This window comes from Schistocerca americana, chromosome 4 (genome assembly GCF_021461395.2).
Source record: "Schistocerca americana isolate TAMUIC-IGC-003095 chromosome 4, iqSchAmer2.1, whole genome shotgun sequence".
Classification (NCBI taxonomy): domain Eukaryota; kingdom Metazoa; phylum Arthropoda; class Insecta; order Orthoptera; family Acrididae; genus Schistocerca; species Schistocerca americana.
This window is the reverse complement of record NC_060122.1, coordinates 426,687,581-426,704,256: the sequence shown is the minus strand read 5'-3', so window position 1 is coordinate 426,704,256 and position 16,676 is coordinate 426,687,581. Positions and strand designations below refer to the sequence as shown.

Sequence of the window (16,676 nt, the reverse complement as noted above, 5' to 3'; positions counted from 1 at the left end):
TCTACCATTGGACACGTGATATTTGCAAATGAAATAAGTTTCCAGTCTCAAGAGTTAGAGTATCGGTCCGGCACACAGTTTTAATCTGTCAGGAAGTTTCTGAACAGAGTTCTCTGACGTCTTAAAAATTTTACCCGTCTTGAAATGGTAGTTTGTGTTAGTCTCCAATAGCTTCTATTTCAAAACGCATTTAACTCGTAACTAGTTTTTTAATAAAACTTCTCCTTAGTTTAATTTACTGGTGTGTAATAAGAGTAATGCTGTAACACATAGTCCATTAAATACGGTACTGACAGGGCTTTCTCGATTGAAATACTTTTGAATTTGAATAGAATATTTGCTCCTAGGTAAATGAGCATGGAATATTTTTCAAATTTGGAAAAACCTTACGTTTCCGGAGTAATTTTTGTAATTTCGGGACATAACTGCAGTACACATGAAGTGAATGCTATCATTTAAAACAGAATAAGAAAATATATTAAACCTCCATTATAGAGCTGGCTAGAGGTGAAATTCTGTAAAGTGTTCTCCAAGGTGCAGGATTCTCCCCTGCTCATACTCAAAAAATAAAAGAAATCTATTACAATTATTTCCTAGGGATTCGATAATTTAGATGTAATAATTAAGAAACTATTACACATTATCCCTAACAAGACGGGAGTCAAGGATGAAGAAAACCATAAACTTTGCGTGTGTCACTGGTATGGATATCACTGAAGAGTAGTTCAGTATGTGCATTTCATTGAAGAGATGTATAAGTAGAAAACAAGATGCCCAAATATCATGCGAGTTCATCCTCAGTTTAAAAATACGGCACATAATCCGAAATGTTTATTACTGCACTAAAGCTTTTAAATTTTTAGATGTTATTTGTTAGGAGCAACTGTTTAGAATAAAATTGGACTGATGAGACCACACTTATTTGTGTACATTGAAGCATGTTTACGGAATAAAAAGTGGACCCTTCGGGTTATTACATTTTTACTGTGAAAAAATGAGCTGATTCCATTACATTCCCAGTATTCTACACATTGAGTTGAAAATGTTCTTCATAATGGTGTCAGTTTTTCATGAAATAATAATGCATTTAATTTTTCAAATTGACAGCAATTAACATCTGTTACTTAGATTTTTCCTTCAACTGATTTAACGGGAATAGGTGTAAATTTCAGTTTATCGGGTGTGTATCAGAAATGAGATACTTTCGTAGATAAAAGTATCACAGTTTCAAGGTAGATATAGTTGAATCATGGCAGCCATTTTTTCATCTGAACAACTCTCTATGTTAATGTACGTGCAGCCTCCACCATATCAACCCCTCCTACAAGTTACTACCGTTCAAAAGCGGCGTAACAGAAGTGCTGAAAAATGTGAAGCGACAGACATCTGAAGAAAGACATCTAGTAGGTCACGAAAGCTACTCGTAAAAAGGGAAGAGGCGGTTTTAAGGGATTAATCTGAAAATGTTACTGAGCCCCCTAATACTTCTCCGAGCGAACAGAGAAGATAAAAATAGTAACATCAGCTCGCCTTTTAGCTTTCTCCTTCTGTAAATCGAAAGACAAAACTACTGAACATGTGGAGAAACAAAATGTACCAACATGCAGGCAATTAACAGTACTATTCGGAGTATGGAGAAGGAATGCATGGCCTGACTAATGAAAAAAAATTAACTGCTTTCTTTAACACTGGGCAGTCATAGTGTTATGTATCTCGGCTTGATGTTAGAGAAAGATATGAGATATATGAATGACTGAAACTACGATTTTATAACAAAATGCACTTCTTACCTATGTCAGGATGCACTTTATTGCGGCGTCCTTCCTTAAACGGCTCAGAATTGCTGTGGTCCGGCGGTTTCTGATACTTCGCGCTCATAGGTTCATCTTCAGCCGCTTCGCCCGAGAACGGACACACTCCCTGAAAACAGACGGCGAACAGACTGCTAAGAACAGCAACATTCCAATCTAGAAATGCACAATTTTTCTACTTATAAGGACCAAGTAATCCACAGAATCATAAAGTTGCCCGATTTCCCAGTCGAACAATGAGACTTATCACAAAGTGGAATGCAAATTGGCGTGCTTATCCTAAATGTCACTGACCAGGGGGAACAAAGGTGTAACATCCAAGAACTCTCATAAAATCTGTTCGTTACCGCAACATATATCACATTTTTGAATGACTGAATATCGTCCATTCTTATTTCTTGCTTTTCACTGTCTGAATTTCCATCTGAACATTATGATGCTTGCAATTTAAAGCCATACAGAACGTTACTCGACCTTAACTGTTTCAAAATAATCAAAAGGTTCCTCAGCAGAGATCGCTACCAGTCACAAACATTGTTGTCTTACTTACTTATGAAACGACAGGAGTCGAGGTATAAACCTCATCTACAGGCCACAATGGCAAGACAAAAACATTTAACAAAAGTACACATATGTTTTAAAGTTCTTCTGTACAGTCTCCGCATGCACTGCGATCATACTGCAGAAAAACAAGTAAAACCTAAAATGAGTGAATTTTCGTTTGCTGGTATGCTATTCACATAAAGAATGTTGGTCAATCATTCACTTTGGTCATACGAAATAACTGTCTTGTTGTGGCGCTTTCATTTGCCTCCAACGCTATGGGTACGTGAATCTTGTTAACCGCTATTCATAAACTTGCAAGGGTGAAATAACACTAAAATACGAGAAGAGAGATTGACAATTTGATGTTGAAAATAACATTTTAAAAATTATTTTCAAGAATTACAAAGATATTTTTATTGTAACCTGGGGATTGTAATACACTTGCGTCATTAAAACGGCAAAGGATCCTACCAGTTAACATCTCTCCCCTTATACAACCAGTTCGGCAACAGGAGACAATTACGAGGTTTCATAAAAGTGATCCTATAATGTGTCCCTAATGTATCAGATTCGGTGCGCTTGGGAACATGTCGTGGTCCAAGCTCTGATTTTGACAGGAAGTATCTAACTGAATAAACAAATAATTGTCCACTTAGTACTCTTCAGGTAGGCTGCTTTGATGCACAATCGGTATACGTATTTCAACAGCGTGCAGTCTTTTGTTATTATTAACATGAGTGTGGATTATGTCTTTTTAAATCAACGCTCTGACGGTACATTTTCATATGATTACATGAAGGGCAACCAATGCGTTACGAAAAATCGATGGAAAATATTGTTAGGATGACAATGAAATTAAAAATCTGAAATTTAAAAATTCAGAACGATCGAGAAAAACTGTTGAATATCGACAAACAGAACGGACAAGAAAGCTACTTTAATGTTCTGCGAAGAAGAGAAATAGGAAATAAACTTTTAAAAGCACTTTGTTGACGACTACAACAGTTAGTTTAAAGAACATCACAGCTGAACGCGTTAGTGGAGTTATTGCAATACTTACATGCTTTCTTTTTTTGTTGGCTGGCATAATAACTAAAGCTGCATAAGTTTCTTTTGAAAGTCACATTTTTGGATTGGTTTGAAAAATTGTAACCAAGAGTCAGCATTTGAATAGATGAATTTGGAAAATCTCCTGAAACCAACGTGAAACTGACCAGTAGAATTCGTCTTTTAACAAACTAGGACAGAACGAAGGCAGTCGTCGTCTCTTCAGCTGGACTACAGGCGGCCGATTTCGTTAACTCCACGACTCTATTTGGCGAGAGGAGGAATCTTTTCGAAGTTGAAATTTCACACTTTCTTCCTCTCTTCTATCGAATAAAACGGTGGTGTAATCTTTTATCCGCTGGCGTATTTAGCTCACCTGATTATGTATAACCTATGCTCACAGCATGCTTTTCATATGATTACACCAAGGGCAACCAGTACTTTACGAAAAATGGATGGAAAATATTGTTAGCAAGACACTGAACTTAAAAATCCAAAATATAAAAATTGAGAACGATTGAGAAAAACTGTTGGATATCAACAAACAGAACGGACAAGAAAAGCTACTTTAATTTTCTGCGAAGAAGAGGAATAGGAAATAAACGTTTAAAAGCGCTTATTCAATTTTGTTGCTTTTCACAATATATATATAAATGACCTAGTAGATAGTGTCGGAAGTTCCATGCGGCTTTTCGCGGATGATGCTGTAGCATACAGAGAAGTTGCAGCATTAGAAAATTTCAGCGAAATGCAGGAAGATCTGCAGCGGATAGGCACTTGGTGCAGGGAGTGGCAACTGACACTTAACATAGACAAATGTAATGTATTGCGAATACATAGAAAGAAGGATCCTTTAGTGTATGATTACATGATAGCAGAACAAACACCGGTAGCAGTTACTTCTGTAAAATATCTGAGAGTATGCTTACGGAACGATATTGAAGTGTTATGATCACATAAACTTAACAACTGTTGGTAAGGCGGGTGCCAGGTTGAGATTCATTAGGAGAGTGCTAAGAAAATGTAGTCCATCGACAAAGGAGGTGGCTTACAAAACACTCGTTCGACCTATACTTGAGTGTTGCTCATCAGTGTGGGATCCGTACCAGGTCAGGTTGACTGAGAGGATAGAGAAGATGCAAAGAAGAGCGACGCGTTTCGTCACAGGGTTATTTGGTAGCGTGGCAGACTCTGCAAGAGAGGCGAACTGCATCGTGGTGTAGCTTGTTGTCCAGGTTTCGAGAGGGTGCGTTTCTGGATCAGGTTGGCTCTGAGCACTATGGGACTCAACTGCTGAGGTCATTAGTCCCCTAGAACTTAGAACTAGTTAAACCTAACTAACCTAAGGACATCACAAACATCCATGCCCGAGGCAGGATTCGAACCTGCGACCGTAGCGGTCTTGCTGTTCCAGACTGCTGCGCCTTTAACCGCACGGCCACTTCGGCCGGCTGGATCAGGTATCGAATATATTGCTTCCCCTACTTATACCTCCCGAGGAGATCACGAATGTAAAGTCAGAGAGATTCGAGCGAGCGAACCAACGTGATTGGAACAGGAAAGGGAGGTAATGACAGTGGCACGTAAAGTGCCCTCCGCCACACACCGTTGGGTGGCTTGCGGAGTATAAATGTAGATGTAGATGCTTGTGTACAGTCAGGAAGGCACCACAAAGAAAATGATAAACTATCGTTGTGACTTCGTTGTGCAGCAAAGGGAGGGAGCTCTCCGTATGGAAATTGGGAACGAATGGGGGCATATATAGTGTCGACACGTTCATTTTGTTCTGGGAATCGGCGTTGGATTTCGCGCGCAAGGGAATCTGAAGTTCGATGAGGGGCGGAAGGTATCAGGAAGCAATAAAAAACGGCTGACGACACTATTATCGGTAGGGCTGTGTACACTTTCGCATCTTCCTTAACTGGAAAACAGCGCCGAAATCACCGGTTCGTAAACCAAAAAAGTCGAAGATATAAAAATGACAAAAGTCATGGGATAGCGATATGCGCATACGCAGATGGCGGCAGTATCTCGTATGCAGAAGTTATAAAAGGGCAGTGCATTGGTGGAGCTGTGATTTGTACTCAGGTAATTCATGTGAATAGATTTCTGACGTAATTATAGCCGCACGACGAAAATTAACAGACTCTGAACACGGAATGGTAGTTGGAGATAGACGCCTGGGGCATTCCATTTCGGAAATCGTTAAGGAATTCAGTATTCCGAGATCCACAGCGTCAAGAGTGTTCCTAGAATACCAAATTTAAAGCATCACTTGTCACCACAGACAACGTAGTTACCGACCGTCTTCACTTAACGATCGACCTCAGCGGCGATTGCGTAGAGTTCCCAGTGCTAATAGACAATCAATACTATTTGAAATAACAGCATAATTCGATGTGGGGCGTATGACGATCGTGTCCGTCAGGACAGTGCGACGAAATCTGGAGTTAATGGGCTATCGCAGTAGAGGGCCGACATGAGTGCCTTCGCTAACAGCACGACATCGCTTGCAGCGCCTCTCCTGGGCATGCCGTTAGACAAGCAATGTTTTTGTACAATAATATTACGCAATATTATTGAAATTCTCCCTAGACCACACAATAGAAACTTGTAGTGTGTAGCCTGGTTCGATATTTTTGATCTTCAGTGTGTTGCTATTGTGATAAATGCTCTACTTACTTTCAAGCAGTAGAAAAAAAGGATGATGAAAAAGTTCAAAATTCACTCACGATAATGCGTCAAGAAAACTGAGTTCGGAGGAGATAAACAATTAATAGATTTGATTACACGTTGACCGCCCAACATTTGATAAATTACTGGATACGGCTACCCCAATGTTTGCTTTTCAATAATTAGTAAATATTTACCCCCATAACTGTAGGGTACAACTCTGCAGGTTGTCCCGGAAAGAATGATCAATATTCAGGATATGGTAGGAACGATAATTCGAAACAAAAGTCTAGTAAACACAGGCACTAAAATGAATACATTAAAAACTATGAGCACTTTACCTCAAATATCGTGAAACAAATATCTTCTACTGCAAGTTCTTTGCTTTCCATATTTTGGGGGTAGATACAAGAAAAAACTGTCTAGTAAACATGGGCTCTAAAATGCATACCTTAAGAGCGATGAGCACTTATTCGGTGGAACAGATGTTTTTCACAGTAGCGAAGATGAAAAAATCTCTGTTCTTAAGATATGCACAGTACAGCACTTGTATACTGGACATATTTTATTGTTTAGGTCCGTACTTCCACTTCTCAGAACATGAAAGGCAAAAAGCTTGCAGTAGAAGAACTTTGTTTTACAGTATTGGAGATGAACAAGTACTCACAGCTCTTAAGGTATGCATTTTAGAGCCCATGTTTGTTTCTGTCATATCTCTAAATAGAGCCCATTCCTCCAGGAACAATCTGTGCATGGAGAGCAACGACGGTTTTTTCTTCATCTATACTAACATCCCATAACATTGTCAGCTATTTTTACATTTCGATACATTCTAATACTGACGATTTTTCTTCTTGTTTTGATCTCATTTTAGTGGATAAACACAATGCCGAACACAAACAACCCGAGACAATATTTCACCGAAGCACGTGAGTGACGGGCAGGGATATTGTCAAGACGGCACAATATTTTTTTGTTGCGCAACATATTTCAAAAGTTTTTGATCTGTTGAATATCATTGTGCAACATCTCAACATAATCCATACCCATCAATATTATTGCACAATTGGAAAGCCTGAGCTATAATATTCACCATCAATGAAGAGCTTTAAGGTTTCAGGACCATCAATTTTTTTCATGCTTGTACGTTTGCTACGTGAAGAGAACAGATACAAAATTCTCCTTAAACATTTTACAGACCGATGTCGCCCTTTTAGACACTTTAGCACGACAAACAGTACCGTATCCAAAATGAAGAGTTTTCGAGAGATAGGTAATGCAGTGTATTTGTATTCTCGTAATACGCCAAAATAAATACGAAAACCACCAAATATGGCGTGTTAGCTTCGTAAACATTGGAATTTATAATATGATTGCCAGAAATATTTGGCTTTTACCCGAATATTCAGTTCAAGTGAAAAATGAATACAAGAGGCGTCATTTTTGGTTCGATTTGTCCCGCTAGAGTGGCGGAAAACGGGACGTTGTTCTAAAGCTGTGGTTCTCAACCTCGGCGCTATTACCCCCTGAGGATTAAATGAAAATTTCTGAGGGGTGAAAACAAAAGGGCTCGACTGTGTTTCGGCACGAAACTAAATTATTTTCAAAGAATCTTTAATATTATCACTGTTTCGCATAACTGTTGATACTGATTACATAAAATACCAATAAATACATGGTACTCAAACAGTATTTACGCGCGACTCAATGAGTTGGGAGTTAACAGAGCTGTATCACGGTAACTATGTAAATGGGTACTTTATAACTGTCGGGCCTACACAGTGCTATTACTATTAGTGCAGCCGTCAGGCACAAAACATTGGCAGCCTGAAGATTTAGCATTCTGCCATTTCAGAACCAAGGAGTCTAGCAATCAGATAATTTACAGAAATATAGTGCACACACTTTAATTTGATTGATGTTAAATGAGGAAGCAGTGTGTCGGTAAAGCATATAAAGCTAGGGAGAGGACTGATACAGGAGTAGCATGTTTTTATACAAGTATCTACCCTCAATGTGAATAGTTAGATTTATTTTATGAAAAGCAGTTGTAGGTAGTACTGAAAATTGCTTCAACATTCTATAAAAAACGGCTGGAAATAAGGAGTTCCAGTTACCTCACTGCCTCAATAGTTCCTGGCGTACAAAAACTAAATATAACTTATCTTTTTATCTTTAGTAATTTTACAACTGTAAGCGTTCCAAAAAATTCCGTTTCATTCTAAATATTAGTCAGGTGCTAATGCTGATAGTAGTGGTGGAATGGAGGGGTAGGGGGGGAGGGGTTAGGCTCACTTCACTAACAGTTAATATCTTATTGCACTCTGCGGTAATGGTCTCACAAAGGTTGGGAACGTCTAAGAATAACGGGAACAAATTTTCGTAACAGATTTGTTACGTGATACAGTGTTTCGAGTTTTCTGTGATTTTAGTACGGAGTACTGAAAAAGGTGCTAAAATGGGGCGACGGTTCGTTCAGCCTAATTATATATGACATTACAAAGGTATTGAACGCGCACATTCGGCGCGGTGGCTTAAGAGAGTGCCTGCAAAGATATTTCCCGTTTACAGCCGCTCCCATCAGCCAGCGCGCGGAGTGTCAACTTCGTTTGCGCGATTAATATCTACCAATGACAAAAGTGTCATTTGCATGTCTGCACAGAGATGATGTAAACGTTCTATATAAGATAGTGAGCTTCGCAAATACATTACCCCGAATCATCTCTCTATGATTACCTATAGGCTTACTATTAAACTGAACCCAATAATTATCAGTCATAATGGAAAAGTACATACAGTACGTGTAAAAACAAAAAAAAGTCGTAACGAATTCCGAAATAAGAGTGAATGCAGCAGACGGCAAGCCCTGCAGATCCACTTTTTTTTCTCATACAAATTTTCACATGTTTGTTTCGTCGTATGTTGCTACTTTCTTTGTGAAAGGTGAATCGTCATAATGTACTGTGCAATCGCACTTCATCTAAAATTAAAGGTAACAATTTTCGATATACTTGCGAAGTACCTGAACAACGAAAATATTGACAAACACTTATTCTGTAACAATTTCATTCAAATGCCATTGAGAAAGTGAAGAGGATGGCACGGCAGTGCAACTAGAACTGGAAACAACCAGCATTGCTTTAGGTAATTTCCAAGAATGTTTGTCTATCGAAGCCGCCGGCTCCAGACGATAGATTCTAAATCGATCATGGGACTGTGAAAGTAATGGAATAGCAAATATTATATTTTACATAGGGCAAAAATCCCATATGAAAAGCGATGGGATGTCTCGCATACTACGATCAATTTAAATACAGTCTTGTACTTGACCACAGTCACATTCCCAATAGTGTTCAGGAGTTAGGCGTACACCAATGTTATTAAAACAATGCAATGTTATTAAAACAATGGAGCTGTATTCGGGGGCAGCTGGATTCAAAATACGGCTTGCCCAACCCGTCTCATTTTCCAGTCACATCAAGCAAATAATTAATTCTTATAACGAAGCCATACACGATTCCTTCATGCAGCTTTGGCAAGAGCTCCCTCATACCGTTAATGAAAGAAGTAATTATCTTCTGTAGAGGAACAATATCTAATTTAAGTTTAGTATGTTACTATATGTCACATTAATACGAGGGTAATCCCAAAAGTAAGGTCTGCTATTTTTTTATAATTACATATACCTGTTTATTTCTACAGTGGTTTCCATCAGTTTACAGCTTAAACTTTCTGAACAGCATGGCGGCGAGCTGGTATGATATAGTAATACAAAAACTGCCACAGCGTCTACAAAAATGCATCGACAGAAATTGTGAATATGTCGAAAAATGCTAAATGTTCAAGCTGTAAACTGATGTAAACCATTGTAGAAATAAGCAGGTCTATGTACTCATGAAAAAGTAAGAGACCTTACTTTAGGGATTACCCTCGTAGCAGGCTTACTTGCGTTCCGTGATAATTTAGTTAATGGGTTAGAACAATATTTTACATAAGCGGATTTACACCATTAATAATAAATTTCACACGCTTCCAAAGCCTTAGTGCAATTAGTGCTGCGCTTTTCGCGTAATAATTTCCGTAAGTTGCGCAGTTTTTATACACGTGTTTCGTAAGAAAAGTATGTGTATAATCATTTAACATTCAATGTAACAGCTGAAAATACATGTTGTGAAAAAACAACAGACACAATACTTAACACAGATAGCGAATTATAATCTATGCCTTTGACTGACTAAGGACATTTTTCTAATTTGCAGCCTAGTTGGCGATTGAATTTTCTCTCATTGACTCCGAAATTTCCATTTGCTTAATATGTGATCCAATGTTTTAACTCGACTGCAGACGAAAGGACCCTAACTTTTTAAATGAGAGAAATTCGGCCATATGGGAGACATGTTCGATTGTCATTCACCTCGTGCTAAAAGTACAATGACAAAAATTAGAGCACACATGAAAAATACTCACCTGATCAGCTTCTTCTGCAGCATTGCTTTGTACTATGGAAGTACTTAAACATCCGATGCAAACAAAGACGGCTATTTTTCTTAGTGGATTCATTTTTCGACAATGGCGGTAAGTGCTTTTGTTGAGCTTACGTTACAACGAGCAACAAAATAATACTGAACTCACCAGAGACTAACTACACATTCACACCAAAGACGTTATTAGTCAGAGAGCTATTTCTATTACGGAAGATTTCTACCGTTTCAAAAAGAATACCTTAAGGAACATAAATGTAAATAAACTGACATAAAAGAGCACGATGCAACAACTGTTCATTAAAATTTCAAAACCAAAGGAAGAACTGACATTCTACAAGCATTTTTATCGATGTATTCAGAAACATGGAGCAATATAACTTCCAAGACTTAAGCGAGTAATATACTAATGCTGCACGTCAGCACGGCCCTGTCATTGAATCGCAGCGAACTGTCCCGTAGCCAGTCGATCGCTTCCTAGATAGCACGCGTGTGGGCACCGGGAAAATCGCAGCAATCGGTCACCGATCGCACGGAAATCCGAGGCAGTCTTCTTTTGCATGTGAGTCGTGCATGCAAAATGGCTGCCTGACAAATTAGCAGCGATTTGTGGCAATATAGCTGCGATTCTTTTGTCTAATTATTAACCGTGGCTGTGAAGTTTTGTTTCGTTTCGCTTTGCCATTGTTCAGTAAGAACTTTACGTTAGAATTTATAGTCCTTCAGGTACTACCAGTCACTCAGAGAAGAAAGATGAAACCGGAGTTTCCATTTATATTACGAAGTAATACAAAATACAGCCTCCGATTTCGCAGTGATTAATATTTTGAACCTTGCTGTAGAAGCAGAACTGATTCACGATACACATGGTTCCATTTGATGATTTTTATTTATGAAATAATCACACGCATTATTAGAGTTTTAACTTGCAAATGGAATGACAAACCATAGTGTTAAGTGGACATTTTAATTTAAATGTTCTCGAGAAATCTGTTGCCCAGCTATACTCAAGTCCCGTATCATAGCATATAATCTAACTCTCCATCATACAGTTTACAACAAGAGCTGTGGTAATCACCAGTGCTGCTATTTACATTCCTGTACACACTTGAGATTGCAAAACAAATTGTGTAAATACTCGCAGTTAAACTATAACACTAATGAATGAAAAGGAACTAGGGACTAATTAACGTCAAACGAAACGTATTATCACACTGGAGTGATGTACATAACCTACTTGGCGTCAGTAACAAATATAATATATTCTATTGAATAACCTAAAGTTTCCAGTGGAAGTGTCACAAAATAAATTTAAAAAATTACAGTTGTGGTTTTTTTATATTTATTTTTTGCGAATATTCTTGGAGATACGGAGATCAACTGCAACTGCTGTTAAACATAGCAGTTCAGTTTCCGTAGCAGCACTTGTCGGGACAATACCGTTCCAAACATTGGTTGAAATAGACTATTTTCCTGTGTTAAAATATGGTTTGGATTGTTGTTATTCTTATTGATTATGACATTTAAATAGCATTTACGGTCAATATTCTCACAAAATATGTAACTTTATGTAATTAAAGCTCAAGTAATCATTAAATATTAAGATCTGGTGACTGGCTGATGCTCTGGTAAACAACACAGAGTATGGCAAAGTTATACGCGTGTTATAGGAGCGCCAGCACGAGGTTTTTACGTACTTTTCCTGCAAACAGTTTAGCTATTTAGTGATGGAAAACGCAATTACAACTTTTAAGTTACAAATACAACAGGCATTGGTAGGGTTTATTGTTGGTTTCGCGTGTGTTTTAGGAAATTGTCAAATTTTAAGAAGAACGATAGCTTTTTGTTGTGGCTAGTTCGTAGTTTTTCGAGCACCCGTTGCACTTGCGGTACGCAAGCCAAATGTCACGTGTTTGTTCGAGTTTATCAACACAAACCAAAACAGATTTCCTGGAAAATAGTTTCTTGAACGGGACATACCATTGTGGAACACAGCTCTACGGCCTGGCAATAATAACAACAACGTTAGAAAATTATAATTGCAAGGAAAAAACACTTGAAACATTGTTATCGCAGGGCGCTTTCTGTCGTCGGACTGATGCCAGTTGTATCAGATTCAGATTACATTTTTTTTTGAGTATCTCTTTCAGTTTAAACCTGAAGGAATAATTCCCTTTTACTGCTGCTCATTACTACTTCATAACAGAAAACACATCTTAGTTTACGAAATTACGAATTCTTGCCCACAATTGTTCCCTATGTTTTTTATAAGTTTCTACGAGAAAAAACAATGACTAAGAGAAGTTCATGACGTTTTAACTTTGCCCAGCATGTCAGAATGTAAGAAAATGCGCTGTGCTTTGATATCAATGGTCCCTGATCCCACGCACGTAAAACTGTTTTTATCGTGAGGTCTTCCTAATGAGAATGAAAAACTTTTTTTTTAAATTGTTCGTCCTGCTTTTCTGTGATGGAGAGCAAACGAACATTCGCATGCTATACTACGTTCATCATAACAATAAACCAGAAGTAATATATAATACGTGAGTATCACCTATTTCCAAGAGCTTAAGATCAACAGTGCTCATGGGCTACGACTGCTGACCAACCATCACATTTGTGTTTGTTTACATTACGTTTATTACTGCGATGAAAGTAGTGTATGAATTACTATGGGCTATGAGTAGGGGGACTAACTGCACAAAAGCCCAGTCCGCAATGTTGCCAGATCTCCTTATATAACCAAAATCATGTGACACATCCAAGGTTCCCACCGCCCTTCCCCAACACCCTTCCCGCTCCCCACCCCACCCACTCCCTCACTTCTCTAGACCACAAGGACGTGTATAAACAACAGGGAATTCGAACTAGTTATCGTATTAGTTGGGTATACAAGCCCAGCCTGAAAGCTGTCAAGTCTACAAATCACTTACTTGTGCTCATAAATTATATTTATGTAAGGCCAATCGGGTGGTTTGTAAATGATATAGTAAGCTGCAAATGTATTGCAAAAAGGTATCCCTCTACAGCTTCCAAGAGAGGGGCACTAAGAGCGTCAAAAGCGCGCAGGAGGATGCGGGGTTTGTATCTTGGCCCTCCATCAGCACGCTGACATGGCATGCCCATTCAGCGTAGTGTACAGAAACACAGTGTTGTTGTCTCGGGCCAGCAGACATCAAGCAAGTGAGCCACACCTCAAACTACCATAGTAGCTGGCACTCAGACTGCATGTGTATGCCAGTCAGTGGCAGAACAGGCAACTACCATGTTTGAGACTCTACTTTCATATCACCTGGCAGCTGCAGCTTCAACAGAGACCCACGCATCTGTGTGTCTCTGTTCCCATGCTTCGTCCCGGGTACCTAATGTTCACGGACTGGTTTTGTTGTTTCTCTTCTCACAGCTCACATCGGAAAAGTCCGGCCATGTGCTATAACACACACGAGACTTGAGCTAGCTGCAGCATACTCTGTTGGCGACATCCACTACCGACCAACAATGAACGATGTGTTTACAAGAAGGATGGTGAACACCGGGGTGCTTAAATTTCACTGGGAGGGGGAGGGGGGGGCGGGCGGAGTGTACCAGTATGTTTAACAGTACGCTTCCTGTCAAGCAACCTGCAAACCATTAAGCTTCGAAACATTCTGTCTGTCAGTTGTTTACAGTGAGTCGTAATGCACCAGTGGATTTGTGTTAGTGGCAGATTGCTTTGATGCTGACTGGCAGCTCACACACACCTGTGGAACACCTGCACACTGACCACCTGAACTGGGGAGTAACAATGCATCTAAAACGTTATGAAAGAAGTGCTTCCAGTGTTCTAACTATGGCCACCATGCATTTCCCAGAACGAAACGGGCCAATTCTGGAGTGTAAAAACCTCAATCCAGAGTCCACTTATCCTCCTGGGAGCACCTGGGTGCTTAAGTCTTACTGAGGGGAAACACCAGGACGTTTCACTAACAGTGAATGAAGTGCTTCCTGGGAGGGCATGTGGACAGTGTCGCCGACCACCTGAAACACCGACAAAGAATGAAGCACTTGTTGTCGTCCTACCTGCAGACTATTAACCATTAAAATGCTCTGTATGTGTATCTAATCCTAAAGATGTGTGCCAGAAAAGCCGACTCTGTGAACAATGGCAAAATACCTGCGTACAGATCACCCCATCCCAAACGTGTCTGAACCTGCAAACCTGTGTTTTCACCAGGGTACTATACTACAGAAGTATTCCTATTGGTTCCAGCCGAATTTATGGGTGACGCTTGAGTATATACAGGGTGGTCCATTGATCGTGACCGTGCCAAATGTCTCACGAAATAAGCGTCAAACTAAAAACTAAAAAGAACGAGACTTATCTAGCTTGAAGGGGAAAACCAGATGGCGCTATGTTTGGCCCGCTCGATGGCGCTGCCATAGGTCAAATGGATATCAACTGCGTTTTTTTTAAAATAAGAACCCCCATTTTTATTGCATATTCGTGTAGTACATAAAGAAATATGAATGTTTTAGTTGGACCACTTTTTTCGCTTTGTGATAGATGGCGCTGTAATAGTCAGAAACGTATGGCTCACAATTTTATGCGAACAGTTGGTAACAGGTAGGTTTTTTAAATTAAAATACAGAACGTAGGTTCGTTTGAACATTTTATTTCGGATGTTCCAATGTGATACATGTACCGTTGTGAACTTATCATTTCTGAGAACGCATGCTGTTACAGCGTGATTACCTGTAAATACCACATTAATGCAAGAAATGCTTAAAACGATGTCCGTTAACCTCAATGCATTTGGAAATACGTGTAATGACACTCCTCTCAACAGCGAGTAATTCGCCTTCCGTAATGTTCGCACGTGTACTGACAATGCGCTGACGCATGTTTTCAACAGTTGTCGGTGGATCACGATAGCAAACATCCTTCAACTTTCCCCATAGACAAAAATCCGGGGAAGTCGAATCCGGTGAACGTGCGGGCCATGGTATGGTGCTTCGACGACCAATCCATCTGTCGTGAAATATGCTATTCAATACCGTTTCAACCGCACGTGAGCTATGTGCCGGACATCCATCATGTTGGAAGTACATCGCCATTCTGTCATGCAGTGAAACATCTTGCAGTAACATCGGTAGAACATTATGTAGGAAATCAGCATACATTGCATCATTTAGAGTGCCATCGATGAAAGGGGGACCAATTATCCTTCCTCCCATAATACCGCACCATACATTAACCCGCCAAGGTCGCTGATGTTCCACTTGACGCAGCCATCGTGGATTTTCTGTTGCGCAATAGTGCATATTATGCCGGTTTACGTTACCGCTGTTGGTGAATGACGCTTCGTCGCTAAATAGAACACGTGCAAAAACTCTGTCATCGTACCGTAATTCCTCTTGTGCCCAGTGGCAGAACTGTACGCGACGTTCAAAGTCGTCGCCATGCAATTCCTGGTGCATAGAAATATGGTACGGGTGCACTTGATGTTGATGTAGCATTCTCAACACCGACGTTTTTGAGATTCCCGATTCTCGCGCAGTTTGCCTGCTATTGATGTGCGAATTAGCTGTGACAGCAGCTAAAACACCTACTTGGGCACCATCATTTGTTGCAGGTCGTGGTTGACGTTTCACATGTGGCTGTACACTTCCTGTTTCCTTAAATAACGTAACTATCCGGCGAATGGTGCGGACACTTGGATGATGTCGTCCAGGATACTGAGGAGCATACATAGCACACGCCCATTTGGCATTTTGATCACAACAGCTATACATCAACACGATACCGACCTTTTCCGCAGTTGGTAAACGGTCCATTTTAACACGGGTAATGTATCACGAAGCAAATACCGTCCGCAATGGCGGAATGTCACGTGACACCACCTGCTTATACGTGCCATCTATCACAAAGCGAAAAAAGTGGCCCAACTATAACATTCATATTTCTTTACGTACTACACGAATATGTAATAAAAAATGGGGGTTCCGATTATAAAAAAGCGCAGTTGATATCCGTTTGACGTATGGCAGCGCCATCTAGCGGGCCATCCGTAGTGCCATCTGGTTTCCCGCTTCAAGCTAGACGAGTTTCGTTCTTTGTAGTTTTTTCGTTTGATGCTTA

The 16,676-nt window shown here is 39.7% G+C and overlaps 1 protein-coding gene across 1 annotated transcript in view; it reads right to left on the bottom strand.

Moving 5' to 3' along the window:
- The window catches only part of LOC124614040, a 422,676-nt gene that overhangs the window by 110,372 nt on the left and 295,628 nt on the right, over positions 1 to 16,676 (bottom strand). Inside the window, exon 2 of the mRNA XM_047142870.1 lies at positions 1,791 to 1,920. Within this exon, the coding sequence (XP_046998826.1) occupies positions 1,791 to 1,920 (130 nt within the window). The remainder of the gene's footprint in view (positions 1 to 1,790; positions 1,921 to 16,676) is intronic.